General features: G+C 26.9%; 1 protein-coding gene and 1 long non-coding RNA gene across 2 annotated transcripts; one reads left to right on the top strand and one right to left on the bottom strand.

The window, feature by feature from the left end:
• Positions 1 to 8,545: 8,545 nt before the first annotated feature.
• LOC132933500 (uncharacterized) lies at positions 8,546 to 10,775 on the bottom strand. Its single transcript, XR_009662891.1, has 3 exons — positions 10,642 to 10,775; positions 8,809 to 8,985; positions 8,546 to 8,737 (listed from the first exon to the last, which is right to left on the bottom strand). It is a non-coding gene; the product is annotated as an uncharacterized LOC132933500 (long non-coding RNA).
• Positions 10,776 to 15,492: 4,717 nt separating this feature from the next.
• Positions 15,493 to 16,091, top strand: LOC132935585 (S-phase kinase-associated protein 1-like). Its single transcript, XM_061002179.1, has 2 exons — positions 15,493 to 15,503; positions 15,591 to 16,091. Exon 2 carries the CDS (start codon positions 15,618 to 15,620, stop codon positions 16,089 to 16,091), a length of 474 nt encoding a protein of 157 aa, XP_060858162.1. The 5' UTR covers positions 15,493 to 15,503; positions 15,591 to 15,617.
• The last annotated feature ends 826 nt before the right edge of the window (positions 16,092 to 16,917 follow it).

Below are 16,917 nucleotides of genomic sequence, written 5' to 3'. Positions count from 1 at the left end.
TACCTACAGTAATTGTGTAATATATAATGAGACTAAATTATTAAACAATTTATGTTAAGCGCAATAAACCCATAGATATCGTCAATTAAACTGATCATTACAAGTTACTTGAGATAATATTAGTATTAATAGTCATTGAAGACCGCCTAATGTTCACTTTTAAACAACACAAACTTATTTTTGAAGGAAATCACTGCGTTTTTGTGGTAATACTGCTAACTTCCAAACGCTCATTAAATTTATACTGATTAGTGTTATTGACATAAAATATTTTAATTACATAATATCTTAAATTGAACATAATATTAATATGTTCTACGGTGCTACCTACTAAGTTCAACTAGTAATAAGCCTGTAAGCATAATTAGAATGATTTAAATATATATACATTTTTTTTTTATCGAAGCCCGCAAAATGTTACTATAATTATAATATTATGTACACATTTAGCAATTCAGTATGGAATCATGTTTGCTGAACATTTAACCATCAAAGTTATCACTAAAATATTAAAACGACAAACATGTCTAATAACGTCACGAACGATTGACTTTTTTGTCTGAATCAAATTAATATAATTAACAACAAATACTACTATAGGTACCTAACTTGAACAATGAACAGTTTTTTTTTCAATAACAAAAACATAACATGAACGGTTATAAAATTTTTATTTATCATTTTTAAAATTTCTCAAAACACACCGAATGATTGACTTTTTTTCTACTTCAAATTAATATAATAATTATCAATAAAGACTATTATATGTAATTTGAACAATGATCAGTACTAAGTTATATACTATATTATAATATAACATGGTTATATTCAATACTATCGATATGGACGATATGGTTATTGGTTATTATTACTATTTTTTAGCAAGTGGGAATCTCCAAAAATACCTGGTGGTAAAGTGGAAATCCCAAAAGTATCTGGCGGTAAATTGGAATTCCCCAAAAGTACCGGGCGGTAAAATTGAAATCCCGAAGAGTACTGAGCTCAGATATCACGCGTATCCTCTGAACAAATAGACACTAAAATCTATTCTACGGTCCTTATAAAACATAAACTTTTGGTTATATTCAAATTATAACTTCCTTGCATGACGCGTAAATATTTTTCATTCATGAAATTGTTTTCGTATAGTAATTTGGTTGTTGAATAGATCCCCGCATAATGCATTACCTTTGCCTTGATTACCTTTTTTTTTCACGACGACACACAAATTCAATTAATATTATTATTTACACATATCCCTCAATCAATAGCAAACGAATAAAACACAAAGTTCACACGCACTTATAATATCTGTGGTGAAATATTAAACTGTCTAGCCATATAAAATTCTCTCACCGTCTTTTCTACGAATACCACAATAATTATCGTCGATAATAATATTATAAAAAATGTTATTATTTTTATTTATATAGTTATTATATTATTGTTCTAAATGTGATAAAATTCCAAATTAAAACCAATTTTGTAATATTAAGTACAATCTATTAAATGCAATTTTAAAATGGCTATTAGTTTCTTTTACATGACATAATAATATATTACATTGAGCAATTAGTAAAAGAGTGTAAATGTAAGTATCATTCTTAAAAATTTAAAAACCCATTGAAATACTCAATCTTTTGACAACATAATATTATAATATGGCATTATATACTAAAATAAAAAAAATACCTCTAATAAATAATAATCTGTCATAATTACATTAAGGAAAATAAATATAATTACTAAATAATTTTAAAAATGTAATGTGTTAGTTGAGAAAATTAAATAATATTAAAATAATATGTACAAACAACATACTGAAAAATTACGAAATAAATGTTGCTGTAATTTATTAATGAATTGTCCCCAAGCAAGATTATTTACTCGATCACTTCCGGTGACCAGATGTGGCTATACAGAGTTATATCTACTTATATAACTGTATCCGAGTTAGATCCCGTAGAAAAACTGCTAACTTAATGGTTCCTGGATTTATTTCGGTACCTACTACACTAGTAATACCTAAGTTGGGTCTTGCATTATTTTAGTCACAACAAAGAAAAATGTATTTAGCTCTTGTAAATTAAACCTATACCAAAAAAAGTATTAATTAAAAGTATTAATGCAGATTTTACTAAACTTTAGAGAACCATAGTTAATAAACTAGCTAACCAAAATTGATGATTTGACTATCAAAAATTTCAGAAAAAAAAGCTTTACTATAATCCATTAAAAATATAGTAGTTGCCATTTGAAAAATAAAGTTGATTTTGCTATTGGTACACCTGCGTGTTTAAAAATTTTGAAATTATTATAAAAACATTGCCTGTTAAAAATAAAGAAACATGTCTTTTTTTGTTTTAACGAAATTCCATGTCATCGATCCATAATCGTTAAAAAACCCCGCGTACAATGACATAAAATAAACTCTGTATATAAACGTATACATCCATTAATTTGTGATAATACCTCTATAATTTCATGTTCATTCCCCTGTTATAATCATAAATGGCCTAGGTACCTATCCATTATATAATTTCTGTGGTTTAAACCCCATGACCTCCCCCCCATCATAAGTACGCCCATGCTTACAAAACAATATATTAAACTAGGAAAAAGATGCCTAATATAGAAAATGATTTTTTTGAAGATTCTTTTATTTTAAGTTCCTTTGCTATAAAAAATAAAAATTATTAGAGTTTTACAAATTATGATACAATACAAATATAGAGACAATATTATGTCACCTTTATTTTGTTGGCAATTCAATTCAAACATCAGTACTCCAAAAAAATCATGAACTGTGTTGAGAATAGATCAGGTGTAATTATGTAATCTGGTGTTCTATAGAATGTCCATGTTTCTGTTCTGTTCTGAAAAAATATTATGATTTATGAATATAAATTATAAAAAAGTGGATAAGTTGATGTCACACTGCTGTACAGTAGGTTACAAGTGGGTCACTGTAATGGATGATTTGAATTCAATGATATAATATCATTGTATAAGAAAAACGATCCTGAGTGAAAACCGTCAGTCGGCCTATGATATTACTAAGTATATTTGATGATATTATTGTGCATTAAGTAATTTATATATTGACCTATTTACGTGGAACCTTGTTTTAAATTTTCAATCTTTTGCTATCAAAGTTGAACATTTAATACATTTTTAACTACAAAATAATTATTAAATTTTAAAATTGATAAATTTTGACAAAATTCAAACTTTAAATGCTTATAAAAAAAAATCGTGTTTATGTATTTTTAATATTTTTCAACTGCTATTGTAACAATTTACCAGAAGCCTTGCATTAAATGTTTACGCTTTTTTACCCAACAAATAAAATGTTATTGATAATTATAGAAAATAAAACTAAAAATATGGAAAACTGACAATGTTCGTAAACAGACCAAAAAGAGTCAAAATATTTTCAAAAGTATGATTTTCAAACGATCATACAATTTAATTTGACTTTCTTGTAAACATTTTTTTTTTATAAAGGTAAACAAACTTATGAGAAATCTTGTATTACATTTTCAAATCTTAGATTTAAAAAGAAAAATTTTATTGAATCCTCAACTCAAAATAATATGAAAATTTCCGTATTTTGTCAAGATTTGAACTTTAAATGCTTATAAATAAAAACTGTGACTAAGGATTTTTAATATTTTTAAAATGTCATTGTAACAATACAGTAGGAGTCTTGTATTAAATTGTCAAGCTGTTTTACCCAACAAATAACGTTTTATTGACATTCATAAAAAAAAAAGGTAATGGATGATTTGAATTCAATGATATAATATCATTGTATAAGAAAAACGATCCTGAGTAAAAACCGTCAGTCGGCCTATGATATTACTAAGTATATTTGTTGATATTATTGTGCATTAGGAAATTTATATATTGACCTATTTACGTGGAACCTTGTTTTAAATTTTCAATCTTTTGCTATCAAAGTTGAACATTTAATACATTTTTAACCACAAAATAATTAATAAATTTTGTCAAAATTTGAACTTTAAATGCTTATAAAAAAAAATTGTGCATATGTATTTTTAATATTTTTCAACTGCTTTTAGAACGATATATCAGGAGCCTTATATTAAATTTTCACGCTTTTTTACCCAACAAATAAAAATTTATTGATATTTATAGAAAAAAAAAACTAAAAAAATTGAAAACTGACAATGTCCGTAAACAGCTCAAAAAGAGTCAAATATTTTCAACATTTTATGGTGTATAGAAAATGCTAATATAAACATTCAGTGAAATTTTCAAGTATCTACAGTCATTCGTTTTTTAATTACAATAAAATAAGAAAATTGTTACATGAGAAATCGAGTAAATATCAAATGTTGTAAAAATATAAATTTCAGACGCTCATAAAAATTTAATTTAAGTTTCTTCTAGACATTTATTTTTTGATAAAGGTAGACAAACTTATGAGTAATCTTATATTACATTTTAAAATCTTAGATTTAAAAGGAAAAATTTTTATGAATTCTCAACTCAAAATAATTTGCTATTTTTCGTGATTTTTCCGTATTTTGTCAAAATTTTAACTTTAATTAAAAAACTGTGACTAAGGATTTTTAATTTTTTTCATCTGCCTTTGAAACAATAACCTAGGAGCCTTCTTTTAAATTTTCAAGCTTTTTTACTCAACAGATAAAATTTTATTGATATTTATAGAAAAAAAAACTAAAAAAATTGAAAACTGACAATGGCCGTAAACAGCTCAAAAAGAGTCAAAATATTTTGTAAATTTTATGGTGTATAGAAAATGCTAATATAAACATTTTTTTAAATTTAAAAACAAATTGGGAATGGCCCGATTTTCGGGAACAATAGTATTATTCGAAATTTTCTTTCATAATGTAATGAAACCTCTAAATTGAAGCAAGTATTTTTACTTTTTCTAACAAGTGAATTGTATGTAATTTTTAAAGATGAACAGAAATTATAGACAGAAATGATTGAAAGTTAAAACACAATTATTGTTCACTATAAAGTATTATTACATAATTTGGTGTTGTGCGTATGTGCATTTTTATTGATCTTTCTGTTTAGTAGGTACTGGTATTAGGGGTGATTATATTTACTCTGTGCAGCAAGAGCATTCAATTGACAGCAACTTTGGTCTCGATGTCCATTTTCTTCCACCATCTACACGATATAATATAATCCCTTGAGGCCATAATATAGGGATTATTCATGTTTTATTTTGAACCTAGGCCTTCTTTTAATTTTGCAGCTTGTACGATTTTGTATTTGTATAATATAATATGTATGTGTATACTGTATATTTCATTAACATCTAACATTCTTAAGAAATAATTTTGAGTGTAACAAGCAATGACTATCGATACGTATCTATTCTGTTTAAAACGATCGTCCAAGAAGACATTTGTATGGTATTGGTATATAATCCAAATTCACACTTGCTGTGAACATAGATAAATAGGAATAAAAAAACTAGATAATGATTGAATAATTTCATTATTTACACACTAATAATACATTTTTTTATGAAATATACACATATATTGCCTTTATCAAATGATAACCGTGGACTTTTTGATAGAGAAACTCGAAGGTCGGGATCAGTGTTAATCAAGCAGTTCGTTGGTCCAAGCCGGTGTAAAAAAAAAAACTCATCGGTATGAACTATAATAATATAATTATAAAACGGATCATCTGATTTTCATTTTTGGGGCATATTGTAGATTTGGTTTACATACAAAAACAACTAGAAGAATTAACGCGGATGTAATTAAAATTAAAATATTTAATGAAATGAGTAACGTAATTGAGTTTCTTATCGAAAGTAATTTACCCAACACTGGATAGTTGTAAGCTTGTAGTTCTGATGATCAAGCCAGGATTAAGGGGTGGATGACCCTAGGCTAACGGCGGTATTTATTTATATAGTCACGATCACATTATAACTATCATATGAAGAAAAACCAAGTTCGGAGGAAAGGAAATTACTAGTTAACTAGTTTCAACAATTATATATAATAGTCTTATGTAAATTATGATTCATTGATACTCAGTAAATCTAACTTCGTACACATTCCCGATACCCCTAACATTTAGAAATTAGCCATCCATGCCACACCTGCAATAAAATCCTGTGACCGCCTATTCATACGCCCTATTTACAATAATTATTATTTATGATAACAGATATAGAAATATAATATGGGGTAATAAATATAAAAAGTAATAATAAATAAATACAGTTAATGTAATATTAGGTAACAGTTATAGAAAAATTTCATTTATAAATTGGTCTCTTTTTTTCTTTTGCTTATCCATCGGACGCACTAGGTACCAGGATCGCAGGATGATGCTGGTCGCTTCTCCTTGCACGGTTCGGCGGCGATGCGGTCTGGACCCCTTTGACTCCCTACCCAGCGTAAACATCTTTTTTCCGCGTCGATGCATCGGACGCATTAGGTACCAAGGTCGCAGGACATTTAAGTCATGTAGTTCAACTGTCCGAGGGTAACTAAGAGTAAGTGTTGGGAATTATCTAGATAAGATTTTTTGAAATAAATAATCGTTTAAAGTTTCTAGATAATTATGTTACGGTTTATCTAATGTTTAGCTTAAATAAAAAATGGGCTTATCTAGATAAATATTATAGTGCCAATAAAAAATTATAAAACCAATGTTACTAAAATTCTAATATAATATGAATTATTTATAAAATTAGAAGAATATATTTCTTGTTATTATTGCCAATAACAATATAACGATAACACGAGAACCTGCATTCGGGCTTGCACTATACATCGTTCTCTACTAGCCATAATAAGCATATTAAAATTAATTAGGTATAAGTTTATTTCCCCATTCATTTTAAAAATAAATTAAAATTAACTTCGTAGAACTGTATTTCAAAGGTTCAATTTGTTGTTATTATAAATATTATGTCATTATACTGATATATATAATATAATACTACAAAAATACTAAAAAACAATAAAAAGGATATCTATTTAGATATTTATATAGATAAGTGTATTGTTGTATTTATCTTTATATTTATCTAGATAATATTTTGTTAAAATTATCTTATCTTATCTAAATAATATTTTAGTTATCTATTCCCAACACAGGGCCTTACTATTAAAATAATAAACGGCAAACAATTCTCATAACGTCACCGAATGGCTGACTTTTTTGTCTACAGTAAATTTATATAATTAAATATTAACAATAAACACTAGGTAGGTAACCAGTACTTTAAAACAGTTATTGAAACATTTGATTATATTCAATTAGAATTTAAACACTTATGTTATAGGTTTCTAACTAATAAACTTATACCAAAATAACAAATTACAATTAATATAGCTTCAAACGACCATAGTATGTTCAACAGTATAGTTCTCAAAACTCATGAATATCATTACATAAATTGAACATTACAAGTTACTTAAGAGTAAATTTGTTTAATGCAATGAACGTTAAAAAATAAATTTAATAATTAAAGATGAGATACATTTATGAGATTAACATTGAACTGTGACATCTCGTCCTCTTTAGTTTTCTCCGAGTTTTGAAAACTAATAAAATGTTTTATTTGAAAGACTGAGCCAATATGATCTGACTTGCTATGCTGCTACCGGAAAAATATAGTCAGTTAAATTATGTGGAATTTATAAATACAAAATAATACTACTAGTCATCATTAGGTACATAAAGTTATACCATTATTATATTACATATTTAGCAGTTCAGTATGGAATCAAATTTGCTTAACATTTAAACATTTAAGTTATTAACAATGTTTACACTTTTATATGTGAGGGGTGGAAATCCAAAACGTACTATTGCCAAAATTGACAAAATCGAGTTAGGTATCGATTCTTATGGAAAAAATATCAATACATCGATTGGCGTCGTCAGAATATATCAAAACGTACTATTTCCTGATCTAATCTGTGATTCAAAATGCCTGATTAATCCCAAAACGAACCTTTTCCAATTTCCATACATAAAAATGATATTTAAAAAATCAAAACGTACTTTTACCAGTTTTAAGCCAAAATCGTAATGCCCATGTTAAAAGAATAGGAACAATTCATTAACTATATCAAAACCAACTATTTCCAAAACTTACTTTTTTATGTTATGCCAAAATGTACTTTTACCCGTGTTATACGTGTTGTATAGGTAGTAAAAAAGTTAATTCAAAACGTACTAAAATTTAGTTTTTAAAATTTTAATTAAGTTATAAATTAAATTAAAAATATAATTCAAGAATATTGAACACATTTGAATCGTTTTATGAGGATGTCAGATGATATTTGTTTTCTCTCTAACGCGTAACATAGACAAAACGCTTTTTCGCAGAATCGTTTTTTCTTTGTTTTTAAGTAATCTTAGGGTAAAATCACCCATCACAAAATAAATAGAGAATAATATTTTAGAGGGAATGACATATCGATTTGATATTTTATTGTTATTTAAAATAACATTAAATAAAAAAAAAAATCATATTTTATAATGCAATTTATCTTTACTATAATCAAATGTCAACTAAAATTTAAAATAAAAAATGATGGCTTTTTACTACTAGGTAATATTTTTTCTTAGGGCTTTTTTCAGCAATTCAATTCAAACATAAGTACTCCAAAGATATCATAAACTCTGTTGAGAATAGATCAGGTGTAATGTATTCTGGTGTTCTATAGAATGTCCACGTTTCTCTTCTGTTCTGAAAATATATTATGATTTATGAATATAAATTATAAAAATATTATAAACTTTAAAGTATTTTATACTTACTTTTGGTTTTATAGCAACAGCAAATTCGTCAAATTTCACACAACCAGTTAAGTCCAATTTTTATGTTTCAGATCTCTGTAGATTAAATGGCGAGAATATAATTAGCTGAATGCTTCAATGACACATCTAGTGTAAGAACGTGTGGTAGACATCATTACATCAACACATCCTTTATATCTGTAATTATTTATATAATACATTATACAACAGGACAGTACCTACAGAATACATAATGAGATTAAATTATTAAACAATTTATGTTAAGAGGACGCTACCCATGCATTTGTAGTCTCCGTTTTACACGCGCATGACATACCAAATTTCCGTTCAATAGTGTGTTGTTAGTTTTAATATTAGAGTGAATTGACTTATCATACTTTTATATAAGAATTTATTTGTGCTTAAGCGTTGCCGATTTTTCAATATTTTCATTTTCAAGTAAGATATGAGTATGTGAAATATCAAAAATTAAAAATGCCCATAATGCTTAAGTAAAGATAATGTTATTATCTAAAAATGTTATAGTAGTTCAATTCACTTTAATATCAAAAATAACAGCATACTATTGAAACTAGCGAACAAAAATTTACTATGTCATAAAAGTGTAAAACGGAGACAACAAATGCATGGGTAGCGTCCTCTTAAGGAAACATAAAATATTTAGTCCTCACTCCTAAGACAGGTATCACACAAGTGTCAATCGATCCAGACGGTGAAGTATTTTAACTAATTCAAGACAATTTTAAATCAATCAGTGAATGTATAATAGTTATTTATTTAATAAAATACAAGTTATAATTAATGTAATAAAATTGTACAATTCCTGCTGGGTGAAGATGCCTAACTTTATGGTGCTCACTTATAATAATATTATAACTTTATAATTATTTATAATGTTTATATTATTATATCGTATTATTGTCAGTTCAGCTAGTTTATCAAACGACAGTTGAATGTTTCAAGTCAGCCATTTAATGGTCAAAACGAATGTGTATTAATACACCTTAGCTAAAACTAACCACTGAATATTACATCTACTTATAATGCAGGTAGTAATAATTCTAGCTATATTTTCTAATATTTTCAAATATTATAAGATATAACACATTTTCTACTAGTTATAATTAATTTAATCAGATTGTTACGTGCAGCTCCATTAGGGATCCAAAAGATGCTGATTTTAAATAAGTTTGTAGTTAATTAGAATAGTAAAATGAAATACCTAATTGTTTATTCTAGTAATATATTTCAATATACAAAATCTAATATCGAATCTAATATCGAATAAAAGCCAACGCTTAAGCACAGATCATGTTATTATCTAAAAATGTTATAATAGGTCAATTTACTTTAATATAAAAAATAACAGCGTACTATTGAAACTAGTGAACGAAAATTTACTATGTCTTAAGTGTGTAAGACGGAGACAACAAATGCATGGGTAGCGTCCTCTTAAGCAAACATAAATTATTTAGTCCTAACTCCTAAATCAGGTATCACACAAGTGTCAATATTTTTAAAAATGAACAAATATTATTTATACAATTGTATACAAATATAACTTAACAATATAAAGTAAATATTATTTAATTTAATATCAGGTTGGAAAGAAAAATATAAACCATAACAATATGAATTTTCAGATATTTAATTCCAGATATATCATGTTGAGTTTGGCAGTATAATATGTCCCCAAATATAATAATTTACAATAAAACACTCTAATATGACCTCAATATACTCAATTATTTTTGGTTATTCTTAATTTTAATTTATTAAACTGTGTAACATACATCTATGTAATAAATCTTAATTAATTATTGTTAATGTTACCATTGTAAATTAAAATGTTGATTGTAACAGTGCCGCTACATTGTTGTTGTTTGGATCTCATTCACAGAATTGTCAGTGAGCAATATTGCTGGTTAGCTATTTTGTAAATCCTTTATCCACTAAGCCAATTATGTGCAGCTCTGCTAATGATGCAGACGGTGAAGTGTTTTAACTAATTCAAGACAATTTCAAATCAATCAATGAATGTATAATAGTTATTTATTTAATAAAATACAAGTTATAATTAATGTAATAAAATTGTACAATTCCTGCTGGGTGAAGGTGCCTAACTTTATGGTGCTAACTTATAATAATATTATAACTTTATAATTATTTATAATGACTGTTACTGTTAGTACCTATACACAAGTGAAACGTCCAATAGGTATTGTACACTATGTGACGTGTGCAGTAACTCGTAGACCATTCAACATTCGTGATTTTAGTGCAACATGAATGATAAATCTTAGTTCTTGTGGTGTATAGTGCACAATATAAACTAGGACTAGGCAAGTATGATGTAAAAATGTTTTTTCAACGTATAATGTTTATATTATTATATTGTATTATTGTCAGTTCAGCTAGTTTATCACTCGCCAGTTGAGTGTTGCCAAGTCAGCTATTTAATGGTCAAAACAAAGGTATATTAGCTAGAACTAGCCACTGAATATTACATCTACATTGCAGGTAATCATAATTCTAGCTTTATTTTCTAATATTTTAATCAAATGTATGGTAGATTGTTAATTGTTATGGTACTTACAATATAATATTACCTACAAATTAAAAGTTTGTTAAAAATATGCCAGTGCAGTATTTGTTATCTCTGACCTATGAGCAACATAACAAATTTGTGTAGAGCAGATCTAATTGTGTAATGTTAGATTTAATAAACATATTGTAAAAATATTTTCTAAAGAACCTTACAGGTATATTTATTTATATTTTATTTTTAAAGTAAGTTATGGGTGTTTTAAGTACCTAATATAATTTATTTAGCATAGTTATTTATTATTTATTATGACTTAACAGGTTAAGCCTTTTGGACACAAATATAATTCTACACACACAATAATTAAATATATTATAATATAACTATATAACATAATGATATCAGACAATGTAATGTAGTAATAGTGTCATACAGATAACTCACTTTTAAATCAATAAATAAATAAAATCCCATGAGGGGCCCACAATAATATTCTTACCTTTAAGTTTTAGTATTCACTTTAATATTAATGCTTTTATAACTTGAATTGCAATATTTATAAGGTATACTTGGTTCGTAGAATTGTCTTAATTAAAATCAACTTCTCAAAAATGAAAAATCTGCATCGTAATATATTTCAGTTATGAAAACTATGATATACAATGTGTATTTGTATGAACTACAAACAGTAACAGTAAATCATTAAATTACTTTCAGCAAATATATAAAATTTTAGTTACCTCAGATAACTACTTACGTGTCACGTGTGTCGTATTTGAACTATTCAACTATGAGACGCGAGTTAGACAATAGAGTATAGACTTTACAAAATGTCTGTAAACCAAAAAGTCTAAAACTAGCCATTAATCAGTAATAATTATTATTGATAAGACATTGATAAGAATGTGTACGATGTATTGCCTATACAAGTCCCAAACATAATACGGTACCTAATCGGAAAAAAAGGTCCTGTAAAAAAAAGTTTAGTGAAAAATGTACCAAATGTATCTATCTTATTCTTGTACAGTTCTACAGTTATGCTTTGTATGTTAGTGTGTTCATGTAATGTATAAAATGTAAGTAAGTAATAAATAAGTAATAAATAATAGAAAAAAATATAAGTGGACAATTTAACAAAATACTTATTTTATACTGCAGTAGTAGAGTTGTACTTTCAACTTTGTACTTATTTTAGTGTGTAATATATAAGTAGGTATAAAATATATTTGTTATCTACCATAGTAATTATCTTAAGCCGTATATTTTACTTTAGTAGGGCCGTCATCGAACAAATAGTATGACTGTAGGGTGAAATAATCGATTTTCAAAACTTTGTGAACATAATGTTCCAACTATTTGGAAATTAATTAGAAAAATAAAAATGGAAATTTCCGCAGATGAAGCGAAATTAGCTTTAAATGCTGTAGGAGATTCGAGAACTATTAAAAAACTAGGGCAAACTCGGACCGTAGAAAAACGTTTACAAAATGTATGTATACAAATGCAAGCGCGCAATATCGGTGGCTCATAACATAAGAAAGAGGTGTACCTAATTAAAAAATTAAATTTGTATAGCAAAATTAATATAATTTAATAAGTACTATAAATGTATTTATTATTGTATTATTTGTATTACATTTTATTATTTTGGACTTGTATTTAATTTTATTTTATTATATTTTAATATGTGATTTAAGTAAGTAATTAACAGTCATACACTTTTTATGACATTATATGATTTTGTATATAAATTTAATGTATTTTTCAATACAATTTCAACATATTTATACTTTAATTTTGATATACTTTCATTCTTTTTTATCGTGACTTTGTTTTCCTAGCGTGGGACTTTTTTTACCGGGACTTTTTTTCCGCGATTTTTCCATAAAACAGGGTGCCTACTATACTAGTTTACATTAGACAATTAGGCATTAGCCTAGTAGCCAGCCCATAAATACAGACGACTATAAGTAAACTTAAATCCTAGGTAGTTAGAAATTTAAAATTTTACGGTGCCTATGTTAACCAAATTCTATCACAAAAATTAATAAACACAACCGGTAGAACATACAAGTAATTATTTGAATGTTAGTTACATGCACTACAAATCCGGAATAAACATTTGAATGAACTAATATAGAATCATCGACAGTGTGAGATGAAGAAACTCCACTTCATGTAAATTGAAAAAGTATTATAATTATATATTGTTCGTTCATATTATACGAGAAAGAGAGAGCCAAAAAACTATTTTATAACAATAATAATTACATTTTGTAGATTATATTTTTAATTAAAAAAAATATGATAAGAATAAAAAAGATGAGTTATACTCTATTTAAGACAATTGTTCTTCGATTTTTTTAGTTAAACATTAGTATTAGTTAGAATTGGCTATTATTATATAATTTGGTGATTATGCCCCATTCATTTCCTTACCTATAATTTTAGTACAAGTATTTTGGCGCTTATGTCGTATTAATTTTTTCCTTATTGTGTGAATATTCACACGCAAAACTAATAATTATTATAAAACACAAATAGGCAATCATAGTAAATTTTCATTGATAATAATATTATAATTTATAATCATAAATCATAAATAAATGACATGTTATTTTAATAGAAACGTAGATAAATATTCTCTTTGGAATAAAAATGTTAATAACTTCATACGATATTGCATTCTTAAGATTAAGATTATTTATCGTCAACCGAACAGATAACAGAAAATGGTTTTTTTATAAAATCTATTATTAATTATAACAATGATGTTGTCGCTTAGGCCCCATAAAGTAAAATCCTATGGCGCTTATGCTAATATTTAAAACTAAATGTCGCTTATTCCCTATTTATACACATACCTGTTAATTAATTAAAATTTTTTGGCGCTTAGGTCTAAATCTAAATTTTCGTTTTCTATTGTAAATAATAATCATATCGATTAATGATTAAGAGCAATCGATACAGAATGCCGTCACTTATGCCCTAATTACAAAAAGTCGATTTCATAAAAAGTGCCGCTTATGCCCTTTTGCATATTCGCCATCAATATACCTAGTTCAGACTTCAGACATTTAGTTGCACATGAGTAATAGTTATGGTAATTGGATTCATTAATTTTTGGACATTGAAAATAGCTTTATGATAATATTAGTAAAACCCTAATAAATGTATTTTCTATCAAATAATTGTATTTTAAATATAATTATATAAGATTTTATATATAACTTTTGATTAATACAACAAAAATCTAAATTATTAATTGGTACAATTTGAATATTCCAATTCAAAATTGTTCCAAGAACATTGCATGTCAATTTTTCTAAAGCGAATAATATATTAATATATTATTTATGAAATTGTATTTGTATACTACAATAATATATAATATTAAAAATGTATATATTTTATAATTCGGCGGTCAGTGATAAATGTAATTTGTTGTTTATTCCAAGCCAAACTGATATGATAATTTTCATCCATGATAGTGATATAGACCGTTTTTTTTCTAGTGATATAAACCGCTTTTATTTACTGCTTAGATCATAAACATTGGTTATCAGAGTCATAGCATATCACACCTATAGAATTAGTTGAAGTGAACATAACAACTTAATAGTAGGACCCGTGACATCTGCGCATGCGTGACAGCTTATGACACCTTGTTCATTTGATATCTGCTCCATGCGTATGCGCATATCACTACGTCACAGATTTTTCGTTTGAGTATCCATTGTATATGATTTAAGATTTACTGTCTGGTAATTATTACATTGTAGGAATAGGGAGTCGTCTATTTAGTATTTTTATATATTTGTGTCGACAACAGAGTGCTGAGTCGACTATCAGCATTTCCGGTCAATTCATGTTGGACGCACTGTAGTTTTATTTTTATTTATTCATTATATCCCGAATCCTATCCCTAATCACATGATCAATTATCGACCAGTGAGAAGTGGTCATAACGTACGCCATATTTTCGCAGAAAATCATCATAATAAAAATATTGCTGTCATACTTGTTTATTTTGTCGTGGCTGTAAGCGTCCTGCGTCAAGCTCTTTCCACTTGAGTACTTAATAGTTTATACGTTACATCATAATATAATATCTAACTGATTCGATTGACACACAAAATACAATTTTCAGGTTGTATCTTATCAAATTTCAATACTTAATTCGTCAGCTGTCATTATTTAATTATTTTTGTTTTTCTCGACTGTATATTTTCACCAGCTTGTTCACACATCACTTCAATACAAGATGCCTATGATAAAGCTGCAGAGTTCTGATGGAGAAGTGTTTCAAGTCGACTTTGAGATCGCCAAAGCTTCGATGACCATCAAAACTATGGTGGAACACTTGGGCTTGGAAGAGGAAGATGAGGAGATCGTACCGTTGCCTAAAGTGAAAGCTGGTATATTGAAGAAAGTCATCCAGTGGGCAACCTACCACAAGGACGACCCACCACCGGCCGAAGACGACGAAGGACTTGAAAAGCGCACCGATGATATATGCAGTTGGGACATAGATTTCTTGAAGGTGGATCAGGGTACGCTGTTTGAACTCATATTGGCCGCCAACTATTTGGATATCAAAGGCTTGTTAGATGTAACTTCCAAGACAGTCGCTAATATGATCAAGGGTAAGACACCTGATGAAATAAGGAAAAACTTCAACATCAAAAATGATTTCACGGCTGCAGAGCAAGAAAACGTACGTATAGAGAATGAATAGTGTGAGGAAAAGTAATTTATTTTTATCTACGTATGTATTTTTTTTTTCTAACGGCATATATTTAATTTTTCATTCAATAATAAACCTTTATTTTATATTTTTTTACTTTTTGTAATAGGAATTTTATTTTAATTTATATATTAATATAAGGAAAATTTGGATTTAAACATTTGTTGTATATTTTACCTGCTTAATTGTAATTGACCTTATTAAATTAAGTAGATTAACTTATACGTACATTTCAAATAACGGATTTGTGTGAGTATTGATTAATTTATAAAAAAATTACTTAAACTTTTACTGTAAGTTCCAATATAATGTTGTGTATATTATTCTCTTGATAAAATGCAATTGATATCATAGTACAGTTTTTTTTTATTTAATTTAAATTCAAATCCCTTTTTAAAGTATAATTATAAAACTATTGTCTAAAAATTGAAATATTCTGTGATAGACATTTTATAAAACACCAATTGATGTCAGTTATCTGTTAAGTTAGAGTTTATAAAATTAATAATATTAAATATGTACAAAAAAAAAAAATACTAAACTAATAAAATAGCATATTTTGTTTTATCTTGGTTGCTAGATTAATGTTATTTATTTGGTCAGCAGTACAGCTTAAGGGAATTATTTTCTTTTTATCTACACAGCAGTTGTAGCTGTATTTTAAATAAAAAATGTGAATTTTATTACAATGAAACTAACTATTACTATAGTCGGGAGAATGAAAACTGGCCGCTGCTGCGCATACTTTTAGTGGTGAATTTCTGCTATGGTTTCGCATAGCACGCATTTTTAAATATTAGATTTTGATAAACTTACC

Source organism: Metopolophium dirhodum, chromosome 1, assembly GCF_019925205.1.
Source record: "Metopolophium dirhodum isolate CAU chromosome 1, ASM1992520v1, whole genome shotgun sequence".
Classification (NCBI taxonomy): Eukaryota; Metazoa; Arthropoda; class Insecta; order Hemiptera; family Aphididae; genus Metopolophium; species Metopolophium dirhodum.
The sequence above is the reverse complement of the archived record's forward strand: the minus strand, read 5'-3'. Positions and strand labels throughout refer to the sequence as shown.